This window comes from Silurus meridionalis, chromosome 29 (assembly GCF_014805685.1).
Source record: "Silurus meridionalis isolate SWU-2019-XX chromosome 29, ASM1480568v1, whole genome shotgun sequence".
In the NCBI taxonomy this organism is placed as follows: Eukaryota; Metazoa; Chordata; class Actinopteri; order Siluriformes; family Siluridae; genus Silurus; species Silurus meridionalis.
Window position 1 is genome coordinate 8918954 of NC_060912.1, and position 12668 is coordinate 8931621.

At 43.1% G+C, this 12668-nt stretch overlaps 1 protein-coding gene across 2 annotated transcripts in view; it reads right to left on the bottom strand.

The window, feature by feature from the left end:
* The window catches only part of jarid2b (jumonji, AT rich interactive domain 2b), a 103211-nt gene extending 91011 nt beyond the window's left edge, over positions 1-12200 (bottom strand). The window contains exon 1 of one of the 2 annotated variants that reach the window (XM_046843935.1): positions 11482-12200. In XM_046843935.1, the coding sequence (XP_046699891.1) occupies positions 11482-11529 (48 nt within the window). In that variant the 5' untranslated portion in view covers positions 11530-12200. Of the gene's footprint in view, positions 1-5620; positions 5737-11481 lie in introns of those variants that run through there. The other variant, XM_046843934.1, reaches the window with a different exon arrangement.
* Positions 12201-12668: the final 468 nt, after the last annotated feature.

Below are 12668 nucleotides of genomic sequence, written 5' to 3' on the forward strand. Positions count from 1 at the left end.
TGGCGTCGGCATGGTCTTAAATGGGGTATTCAGCAATAATCAATTATCCTGACTGAAGTGTTGGGGCTCTCGTGTTACAGGATGTGTCTACACGGCCATGCATGGCTGAACTGACTGTTAAACCCCTCACATCTGCTCACACGCCATACACACCCACGCAGACTTTTGTCAGGTTAACACACGAGCATTTACTGAAGCCCTTAAGACACCGAGAGAAGAAACAAGATGGATGGAGTAACACTTTACACTCCTCTTCACGGCCTAGGAATTAGCGAGCCTTCAAACCTGCGTGACGTTAGCGCAGAGTCGCGCCGTCGAACGTGGCGAGGCCGCAAATATGCAGCAGGCGCACTCGAACTGCGAGAAGAGCCTTGAAAGCCCAGAAAGGAAAAAGAAAAAAAAAAGCGCTGAAAGGCTCCAGGCTGCACTACGCCATCAGTCATATGCAGGGGGAGCGGAGACTCGGTAAAACAAGTTCAGGTTGACATTAACGACCTTGTTTCATTGCCATATTTGCATAAGGATTTCCAAAAAACGAGGCTCAAATTGGTTTCAGGTAAATGACTTGACTAAATTAAAATAACTTCCCGTGCCACTGAAAGCATGAGGAATGCTAAGCTGAAGCCGAAGGCCTCAAATGGTACTCGTTACACGAGGCCTTGAAAGGCAACAGAAGCGAGACGTGAATGGCTGTGAAGCAGCTCCAATAAAAACAGCACATTAGGTAAAATTCAAACGTCTCCTTCAAAAAGTGCCAAGTGATGGGGAAAAAAAAAAAAGAGGAGTCCACACAGCTGAAATAACTAATATTACAGATCTGCTGGAGTTTTTTAGATCACGATAATGACACTGAGGAAAAGGGACGTGTGTGGAGGAGGATAAAAGAGCAAGAAAAGGGAGAAAAAGGGGGGGGGTGTTAAAGGAAGAAAAATAAAGGCTGGTGTTAAAATGCGCTATTATACAGCGTGTCTACGTTAATGTCTAAAAACGTTCCCTCGCCTTTCGATACATTTCAACAGAATGAAAGAACACGTGGTGGACCACACAAACTTTAAGCTTTAAATGCATCGCAGTTCATTTGACTTCGAGTGGAGTATTTTGTATAGAACTCGAAATCTGACAGAAATATTGATATTTTTAAGTATTTTGGCTCGTCTCTTTTGTATTTATGTCTTTAGATTATGTGCAAAAGTATTTCTTGGCTTGTCCATGTAAAGCTAACTAGCTACATATTTAACCGGACTTATTAGACTCTGAGAGTCTTTAGTCAGTGAAGAGTTACATTCTAGAAGCTTCTGGCTTGTTTTCACAGTACTGAAACCTTTATAGTGTGAACAAGCTATATCATTGCAAGCTAAATCCTATCTAGCTTGGTGGCTATAACCTACCTAGTTAGCTACATTCTACCAAGCTAGCTAAACTGCTAGCCTCATGAATTAGTTAGTTTGTGTTCAGGCTTCATATTTTCACCTAAAGCTAATGGGGAAAGATTTTTTATAAGGCATATGAGGTTAAATAAGGTTAGATGACCAAGTAAAATACTAAGGTAAAACATTTAGATTTTATTGATTAGCAAAGCAATGAAACCGTGGTGCTTGAACATTTAGCGAATAATGAACACCATGTACCTAGCATCAATGATGCATATATTTATAGATTCATATAAGCAACACTGTTTACAGTAATGTGCTAATAATAATAAAACAGGAAATGCCTCACAAGTGGCTACGTTGCATGTCCAGGCCTGATATGACAAATCAATATTTAAGCCGCATGAGAGAACGCGATCTGAAATCGAAATAACTGATTAATTTCTTAAGCCTCAGAATCTGAACTGTCTTGACTCACTTATTTTTCCTATTAGATCCAAATAGATTTTCATATCGTGTAATACGCATTATGATGTATCGAGATGAGCCATTACGGAGACGCAGACTAGGCAGCTCCGAAGCTACAAAAGAGCTGAAGAAGCCCTGATTGCGCGACAGTGTATTACAGTGCATTAGCTGCAAAGATGAGAACAATCGAACAGGATAACCGACCAAAAGGAGGTTAAGGCTGTAAGATGAGCTCAGTTTAGCGCTCAGCGTTTAGACATTCTCTGTTATAGTAGATCAGATATGAGGTGAGGAACTGGCTGGTTGTATTTTTGGCTTTATAAAGATACACAAAAAGTGCACAGTGAATATAGCAAACAATATTCTAAATGGGTGCCATGTTCACCAGAAGATAAGAAGGGGTTAAACGGAAGCTGTGTCTGTGTGTGCGTGTCTGTTGCATGTAAGGCAAATGGACAGCACGATAAGATTAGCAGTTAGTAAAGGACGCAACCGCAGCAAAAAAGTGACAGTTGACAGGCGCACACAGGCCAAGCTGACCACAGAGAGGCCCCCCAAGCATGCCTGCTGGCTCCACAAACGTGCACACACACCCCTCGATCACTCGAAGAACTCTTGCACACTCTCTGCCTCGGTTTTCCTTCCTTGCTGGCTGCCATATCCTCTCTTTCTCCGTCTTGTGCTCATACGTTCCTCCCATGTCGCTTCGAAATAAAAAGTCGTAAAAACACACAAGTGCTCTTCGTGACCACACGGAACAAGTAATAAATATATTTTTTTTAAGATTATTTTACAAAAGATTAGTTTGCACCCTGAAAAATAAAAAAAAAATCTCATCTGAGAGGGCATTTGACTCAGATGTGTGGACTATTTTGGGCACAGAATATCTAAAACTGCTGAACACTGGTGGTAGAGTGAAATTCGGTTAGACAGGCCTGGTGAAATGAGCGAATAAATTCTCCATCACGTACACACACACACACGACGCCGGATATCCAAACACAACCTCCTGTCAACCTCCATCTAAATCTGCAGTCTGTCTGGATTAAGCCATGCGTGCACACACACCTTCCAGACTTATGCTAAACTACAGTGGTGTCTGGCAGCGAGCAACAAAAATTCCTTGCTATTAAGAAATAATTTTCACCTCAGGACTTGGACAAGTGTTGCACTTTCACAAAGGAGAAGGCAGTAGACACACTCAACACACATGCACACATACATACACACACACACACACACACACACACACACACACGTGGCATAAAATATATGCAGTGAGAGAACTTAGAGTTGAGTGTGCAAGATGGCACAAAGATAAGGAAAGATTTGCACCTCACACACACACACACACACACACACACACACACACACACACACACACACACACACACACACACACCTTTGAGAAGGTGGGAACTTAATGAGCTCTTCACATTTCTTCACGTCCCCACAAAAGGATCAGATAAGCGTTGTTTAAACACAACCACTGGTTCGAATTTGCTTTGAGACTTAAATGTTTGAGACGCAATCGGTGTGTGTGTGTGTGTATCCATCATTGAGACTTTCCAAAGAAAGATATTACCAGGAAGCGCGCTCTCTCTCCTGCATGTGTGTATAAACAGCGCACACGCACACACAAATATGACTAAAATAAGCATTCAGAAACATGTAGGAGTTTTTTTTTTTTAAGCAAATAAAAGCAATTCCAATAAAAGTGTGACTAAATTCTATATCCGTGTATGCACGTTTACTAGCAGTGTGTATCGAGAACACACACACACACACACACACACACACACACACACACACACACACACACACACACACAAACATGTTCATACATTCAGCATTATTTTGAAGTGATCATGATCACGCCTGGAAGGCTACGTTTGCCTTTGAATTCATAAAGGAGCCTGTTTCATAAACACTGTAATAACTGAGATCATGTGTATGTGTGTGTGTGTGTGTGTGTGTGGGGAGAGGGTTCTATTTATCCTGCTCCCATTAAAAGGAATGCAATAAGAGTGCAAACTGAAGCATTTGAGCAATATGCTTTTGAATACAACCTTTATTTACTAAAACATGAACTCAATATTAAATTAATGTTGAAATATTTAAGCATTTAAAATGTTCTCAAAAACAAAGTGTAATCTATGATATAGACAGGAAGTGCTAAAATTTTCGCACTTCAAATTAGGGAAACTGAAGAGTTCCTGAGGCCCGTGTTCATGATTATAACTAAAATATCATCGACAATAAGCGATTGCAAAATTGATATCTAGTTTGTTCCTCTTAAAACGTCACCTCAGTGCCATCATTTCATCACTGTACAGGGCTCTGTTAGCACGCTTAGTTTGGACCTGATGATCGAATTACGGGGCTGAGCTGCTACAAAAAGTGCTCAAAAGCTTGACAAAATCATCTTAAAGAAGTACAACAGCTTCACTTGATTTCAAGTAAAAAGAAAACTCATGTCCGACTGATTTTAGTTCAACAGTTCATTTGATACAGAAACTTTGGAACAACATGCTAATCTCTCAAACATTAGCTTACTTTGATGAGCTCACAAACTAGCTGAATGCTAATAGCTGATTATATATTGTAGCAGACACAGATTGTGGTCACTTCAATTAAGGTTTAGGTTTATTAGCGATAGATTTTGATCGACTCTAGGTGGCAAAAAAAAAGTACCTCATAGCTTGAGTGAAAACTGTACAGACGCACTATATGAGCAGAATTATCGGGGCATCTTACTTGTGTGTGTGTGTGGTTCTTTGCCGAACTGTTACCACAAAGTTGGAGACACACAATTGTAAAAGGATGATTAGGAATGTAATAGCATTAAACTTTCCCTTCACTTGATCTAGGAAAGTTCCAGCATGACAATGCCCCTGTGCACAAAGCCAGCACCCTGAACATCTGACCTCAACCATATTATACACCTGTGGGATAAATTAGAATTCTGACTGCCCCCCCAGGCCTCCTCACTTCATCCACCTTAGGACCTGACTTTACTAAGACCCTGGTAGCTGAATAAATCTCACACAAATCTCTAAAAAAAAACTCTTGTGAAACATCTTAAAAGAATAGTGGAAGTTTTTAGAACAGCAAATGGGGACTAACTGTGGAATAGGATGTTCAAAAAACACCTACCGATCCTGCTCAGGTATCCACAAACTTCTGTCCATATAGTGTTGGCATCAAACTCTCTGCCAATGAACAATTTTATACTGTAACTGCAGCACCACATCCATACCAACCACTACAATAAAACATAAAAATGTGCAAAATATGTAACACAAAATTGCCCTTAAAATATACCTCCCAACACACACACACACACACACACACACACACACACACACACACACACACACACACACACACACACACACACACAGTGTGCCGTACAAATTCTCGTAATAGCCTCTCAAAGTGAACACGGTGTTTCCAGGCCCCCACAGCACACTCGCTAAAGAAAAAGAAAGAGAATGAAGAATGTAAAGACCTGGCTCCATAATGGTTTCTATAGCAACATTGTGGATAGACCCCCCCATACACACACGTTGGTCACTATGGTAACACGGTCTTTAAGTGGTTTAAATTAGGTGTACTTTACTTTTTTTTTTTTTTTTTTACTAATATGAAATATCCAGGTTGCTTCACAGCTGCTTTAGGACTGCCTGGTAGTGTGTGTGTGTGTGTGTGTAAATTGGTGTTCCCATCACAATTCTGGTGTAGACACAATTTCTATTAACCCGCATTGTGAAATAATGTACCTTGAGACGCGAACGAGGCTGTACTTCCTGTGTGAAATACTCGACACCCACTCTGTGTGACTGCCGATATATTACGCTACTCACACACCTTGCGGCCGAATGTTCCTTCAGCGTCGTGTTCGACCGTGGCCTACTTGCTATACAGCGATTCGACAATGCTAACATTTTGTTTTTCTTAGAACTACACTATCCATTTAGTCAATGTTTAACATCCTGTCCACGAACAAAGTCCCTGGTTGTCACACGTTACACACACACACACACACACACACACACACACACACACACACACACACACACACACACTTTATTTTATTAGCTAGAAAACACTAGTTCCCTCACTTTTTGAAAAGGTGGAGACGCAAAAATGCAGCTTTGTCCATATTGTATAGTGTATTGACATATTGTGTTACGGAAGTGTTTCACTGTAGGGACAAAACGTGTGTTATAATCGCACAAACAGTTATGGGCATGTGTCTGTAAAAGACTCCGAAATTAAAAGAGTTCCGATTTATTCATCCCTCAGAGGAAAGAAAAACTAAAAAACTAAAAAAAAAAAAAAAAAAACCACACACACACACACACACACACACACACACACACACACACACACACACACACACACACACACACACAGAGAGAGAGAGAGAGAGAGAGAGAGAGAGAGAGAGAGAACAACTGATCACAAGGGAAGAGTTCACATGCGTACAAACGCTGAGTGAGGAACAGGGAACGCGTCCAACGTTTTCTTTGGCACGGGGAAGCAAAACAATTCAGTAACGAATGAACGAATGAGAGAATCAGCCACACACACATGTACACACACACACTATGTACAAAAGAGTAGACAAACAGATCAACAGCACTGTACACAAAATGTAAATAATCCAGGACCGTGTTGATATTTCCATGACTGAATCCTCAGCCGAGACACACGTGCTTTTATGTTTACATGCTCGGCCCACCAGACTGAACAGCCCAGATTGGACCTCCTCCTCTGCCCTACACCCGAGCCATACTTCAGATTAAAGATACATCAAAAATAAGTTTCCGGCGTTTTCTTAAGCATCTTCATGCACAAAATGGCTCTCTTTCTGTATCCGTTCTGCTTCTCAAAACAATAAAGAGCCACATGGCCCGTCCCGAGCACTCTCACAAGAAACACTCAAACACACACACACACACACACACACACACTCCACACTGATTACAGTGTAATCAACATCCTCATTAAACTCAAATCTGCTCCATGTGCCCGATTTCTGCACTTCTCTAGTTTTTTTTTCCCTTTCCCTTTATGGTGGCATCACCAACACAGGACAAAATGATTCCGACGGCCCCCACTTTAGCTTTTATTTTTTGTTCTTTAATACAGTGATGAAGACAAAGGTTGATAAGGATTTTGGACTTGTCAACCATAAATACAGGAGTCTCCAGGATTAGTGTTTTAGTGAACTCAGAAGTGGAAGTGCAGCCGTACCGTGCGTTTATTTAGCTACAGGAATGTCGGGATGTAGGAACGATTGTCTGCGGATACTTTACGTTAACAAGCGACGATCTGTTGCCTGAGATCTCGACAAGACGCAAAACTATAATAGACGTCTTAAAAACTGGGCATGAAATGGGTTCAATAACGGGTATTTTGCGATGAGGTTTGTATGCTATTGTTGTGATTAGCAGCAGGAAGGCAAACATGATATGAGAGAGGGGGAGAGAGAAAGAGAGGAAGAAAGAGATAATATGGGGGAAGAAGGAGAATCTCAAAGTGGCGCTTCAGGTTTTAAGCTAACAGAGCAGAAAGCCCATGTTACACAAGTGTGTGTGTGTGTGTGTGTGTGTGTGTGTGTGTGTGTGTGTGTGTCACACTGCCTAAAAACCACGTACACACAAAAAGCTCGTGCTCTGCAACCATACGCTGACAAACACAAAAATAACAGTCTTGAAAAAGAAAAAAAGGGAAATGGAGAAAACCCGAATGGCACAACGGGGCTGTGTCTCAAATCGCAACCTTCACCAGCAGATCCGACTTGAACAGGAATATCTTTGACCCAAATCAACGTCGATCAAATACACGGTCCCTAAATAGTCTCCACAGTGTCTGTTAGCAAGAACCACAGTCAGCGTTTTATGCTAAAGAGGTCCGCTTGTCTATTTAGATGTTGACAGGACTAAAACGTGTGAATGTGATCAGACGATGATTTAAATCTGAAAGGATTTTCCTCACACGCTTGTACTGTGAGGAGAAACACGGTCCGAGTGAAAACGCTGCAGGGGATATGTATGATAGCATGCTGAGGTAAATACCTCGTGTTATGGCATTGTGATATTGTACAGTTATAGAGTCATATCACACACCAGTCCTGATCATGTCTGCACTGTGTAAAAACGGTCACATCACACCTTTGTGCTAAAATGGAGGGTGAGATGTGCATAGAGCCAAAGGTGTGCCTGTGGTCTCACACACACACACACACACACACACACACACACACACACACACACACACACAGCTTTCCACTCAAAAACAACCCGGTCTCTCTCTCTCTCTCTCTCTCTCTCTCTCTCTATTGTAAAGCTGAGAAGGGTGAGGAGGAGGGAGCAGGGATAAAGGGGTCATGGCCAAGGGGCCACGGCCTCACACTCCAGTTTTGTTTCCACTTTTTTGTGCTCTGTGAATTTCTTCAACCCCCGTCCGTGTCCGTGTGTGTGTGTGTGTGTGTGTGTGATGAAACGCACGTTGACAGCTCCTTTACATTTGCAAATCGACTCTGAGCAGCTGTGCTCATCCCATTTTACACACACACACACACACACACACACACACACACACACACACACACACACACACACACACACACACACACACCCCATCCCAACCGAGAGTGTGTCACTAAAAAACAAAAACAAACCAAAGGAAAGAAACAAATAATGTATTGTACAGAAACAGACAGACGGACGGACAAAAAAAAAAAAGAGCGAGACGGAGCAAAAGAACTGACAGAGAATAGTCAGATGGATACACACACGAGGGACGAGAGAGGAAAAGTGGTGAGCATGAGAGAGATAAAGAGAGACATGCATAGACAGTGAATGAGGAAAAACTGGGACAGGCAAAAACATGGAGAAAGAGGGACCGATGGAGAGAAAAGGAGAGACAATGGAAAAAAGCAAGCAAGAGAGAGAGACGTGAAGAGAGAGAGAGTGTGAAAGATTGAGACAGACCTTGAAAAAGAGACTGAGAAACAGAGAGAGAGATTGAGAGAGACAAAGTGAAAGATTTAGACAGACCTAGAGAGAAAGAGAGAGATAGAGGACTATACCATGTGCCAATTTTAAAGAAAGAACACACTCATTAACGAAGAGCAAACTCCTCTCTCTGTCTCTGAATGTGTTTCTCTCAGGACACTGTGTGTGTGTGTGTGTGTGTGTGTGTGTGTGTGTGTGTGTGTGTCAGCCATTACGGCAGGCCGAAAGCTGAAGGGAGCAGCAGCGCAGCACTTTCCTGCGCTTCTCCTTTTAGCGGCTCGTGTCCATCAATCCGGGCGGCCTAATTGCGTTTGCTTTTATTATCATCTATTATCGGTCTCTTCTCGCCGCGTTTCCCCCCCGCGCATGAATTTTAATAACGCACGCCGCATCAGCAGCGGAGGAGGGACGACACTCTCGCAGCCCTGTTCCACGGGGCACGCCGAAGCCGAGCGCGTATAATTGTCGTACGCTAATTAAGGGGAGGTTAAATTAGGAGGGTGAGGAGTTTCGTGGCGAGCGCCGGCACGCATGGGACACCCTCCTCCTCCTCATCATCCTCCTCTTCCTCCTTTTGCAGCCTCAGCACATCTCAAACGCTGCACATCATCATCGTCTCACAACTTCTCTTACATCCCCAAGCCGGCTGCGTCTTCATGAGAACGTCACGTCCTCTAGTCTCTGTGCACATGGGAATTAGGCTCAAAAAAAAAAAAAAGGGACCTGGACTTTTGTTGTTGTTGTTCAAGATTCTCTTTCTGAAGCCTAGAAACAGTGTGTGAGAAAAATCAGGAACGAATCTACAACACGATCGTTTGTTTATATTTACAGCGGTGAGATAATGTCGCAACTTTGGCCAGTTTTTGTGGTGTGAAAATACGATGCTGAGGCGTTTCACACTCCTCGACTCTTCCGCCCCATCCCTCCCTCCCCCGCCTCGAGCCAAAGGCTGACCATCTTGTTGCTTTGAAACAGATGTTCTCTATTCAGGCCTCGGGGATTCAAGCCAGATTTGCCTCGAGTTCACGTTTCTGACACACCTGAGCCATCTGCAAGCCTTGATTACTGGATCAGGTGTGTTCACATTGTGATGTGTGTGTGTGTGTGTGTGTGTGCACGAGAGTTCTACAATCTACAGGGACCGGATCCTAACGTGCAAACAAGCAGCTCCAAAAGGCGTTTGCAAACTCAATGCACTCACACCTCAAATTCTCTCTGGACTTCTCCAGCCTGGCAGAGGGTAAACAGGGTGTGTGTGTGTGTGTGTGAGACGTTCCTCCCTAAAGAACCTGTTGCTGGTGGGTGAGAACGAGACAAAGTCCTAAGAAACAGAATTCCACCAAATCATGATACACTTTCGAACGTGAAATCAAATCCGACAGGTCACAATTCGAAAGCAGGGTTGCTCCGAATCCGGTCTGACAACTCGCGAGGAACCATCGATGGTACAATTATCCAGATGTTACAGCGTGGAGATCGGATCTACGATCTCTACAAATGCCTTGACGAGCACTGAAACCGATACTTCACCTCTAACCAAAACAAAAGCTTCCTGTGTGCTCCATGGAAGATCTTTAAAAGGAGGTTCTTTCCCCCAAAACTGACACTGATGGAAACCATTGAAGGGCCTACAGAAACCTTTCCATTCAGGTGCCTTCAAAAATATAATACAATTTAAAAAAAACAACAAGAATAAGGATTTCTTTTTAATCATTTCCATTTTTTTTTTTTTTTACTTTGCTCCAGAAAGGGGATGTTTAGAGATACTGGGATCTCTAGAAAAAAAGTAAAGCTCTCTTTTGCAAAAGAAAGAAGAAAAAAAAAAAAGAGAGAGAGAGACTCCAGGCACCTTAATCCTTCTTCTCATTCTCGTGCTCACGCGTGCATGAGGAACAATGAGCTGGAACTCGGATCTACACCACACCACACCACGAGGAACTTTCCCCACATGCACAACCACACACACACACCTCTATACACCATGCACGGTCAGGGGTACAGTAATAAGCACGCGCTCACTTATATAAAAATTCGGACGCGTAGAACGCGCGAGCTTCTGCCTGGTGCCACGCATCACGGGGTTTGCACGCGCACTCATACCCTGCTTTAAAAACCGGCTCCCAATGCTTATTGCGTACCCTGCTTTAAATGCATGAAGCTGCACGATTTGTTCCGCGTGTGCAAGGTTCAGGGAAACACAACACCCGGAATAAACACACACACACACACACACACACAAACAGCCCCGGTATGGCTGATCGTGCTCTCTCTCTCGAGCGAACAAAGCCGAGCTGAGAACAATCGGGTCTCAACAGCAAGGTTCCGGTGTCCAAGCCCAAAGTGGCACAAAGCCACACAATTCTTTCCAAAAACGTGTAGTAATGATTAAAAAAAAATGTAACAAAACACACACCAATAAGCTTGGATTCGATCTAATCGAAAAGTCCAGGTTTTCCGTCCCTGCGTTCAATTTCCAAGCAGACGCTTTTACATTGTAACGACGTGCACACACGCGCGCGCATGCACGCGTTCACACGCAAGTTTGTATAACAAAAATATCAAACAAACGCAATACAAAGTGCACGAACTTAGAGAGCCGCACGAGCCGCACTTACATCTCTTCTCTTGTGGATGATGTTCCTCTTCGGTCTATCCTTGCTCATCCTGCGATCCAACCCCCCCCTCCCCAAAAAAAAAAAAAAAAAAAAAAAAGAAATGAAGCTTGAGCTCGAACGGCTACATGAATTTCTCCTTTTTTTAAAAAAGATTCCTCCTTTTTTATCTCCTTCGCAAAAAAATTTAAAGCTCCACCAGCAGCAGCAGCAGCAGCGATTTAAATCCCCCCGGTGGTGCAGTTCAGCTTCAGCTCGTGCCTCTTCTCTTTCTTTCTTGCTTGCTTTCTTTCTCCCCCTCTTTTCAGCTCTTACTTCCTCGGTATTTTCTCGGGTTTAAAAAAAAATCCTCCACATGCGCACACACACACGCTCACGCACACAAAGACGACCCCTAAGAAAGAATAAATAATAATAATAAAAAAATCCGAAAGAAAGAAAATCAGTGGTCCGTGATGAGCGCGGACAGGCGGCCGCTTCTCGCGCACCTCATAGTTCGAAACAACTCGCAACAACAATAACTTCCATTAGTGGAGATGTGGCGCGTGCATGGCCCGCCTCCCGAGGACACGCGCTTAAACACGGACATGCATGCATACATGCATATATACGCATACACACAAATATATGCGTGCATACACACAAGCATGCATGCATACATCTATATGTACAAATATATATGTAAACGCCTGAGGTCGAACTCTTTCTCTGCGTGGGGAAAAAACCCACGAATGCAAAAATAAAAAATATATATATTTTTTTGTATTATTATTTTTGTTTTGTCCAAAGCGCGAGACACGAGGAGTGAACTCTGTCTCTCTTTCTCTCGTGCCGCAGCTAATCTGAGCACAGCTCCCCTCTCTCCCTCTCTCTCTCTCTACACACACACACACACACACACACACACACACATTCGTACACACTCAGACTCAGCCCTGTACACACCCACTCACTGGTTCACACTCAGACTCAACCCTGTACACACCAGTGGTGGGCCGTGCATTTGGTACCTGGGCCTTCAGTGGGGTCTTACCCGACTTAATCCACCTCTTAATCCCACCACTATCACGTTGCGATTATAGAAACCATAAATACAATACAAAAATGCAATATAAAAACACGTGGCATTACAGAGACAGAGAGACATTTCACATATTATGGGTGAAGACCATTTTACTAAAACAACAAAC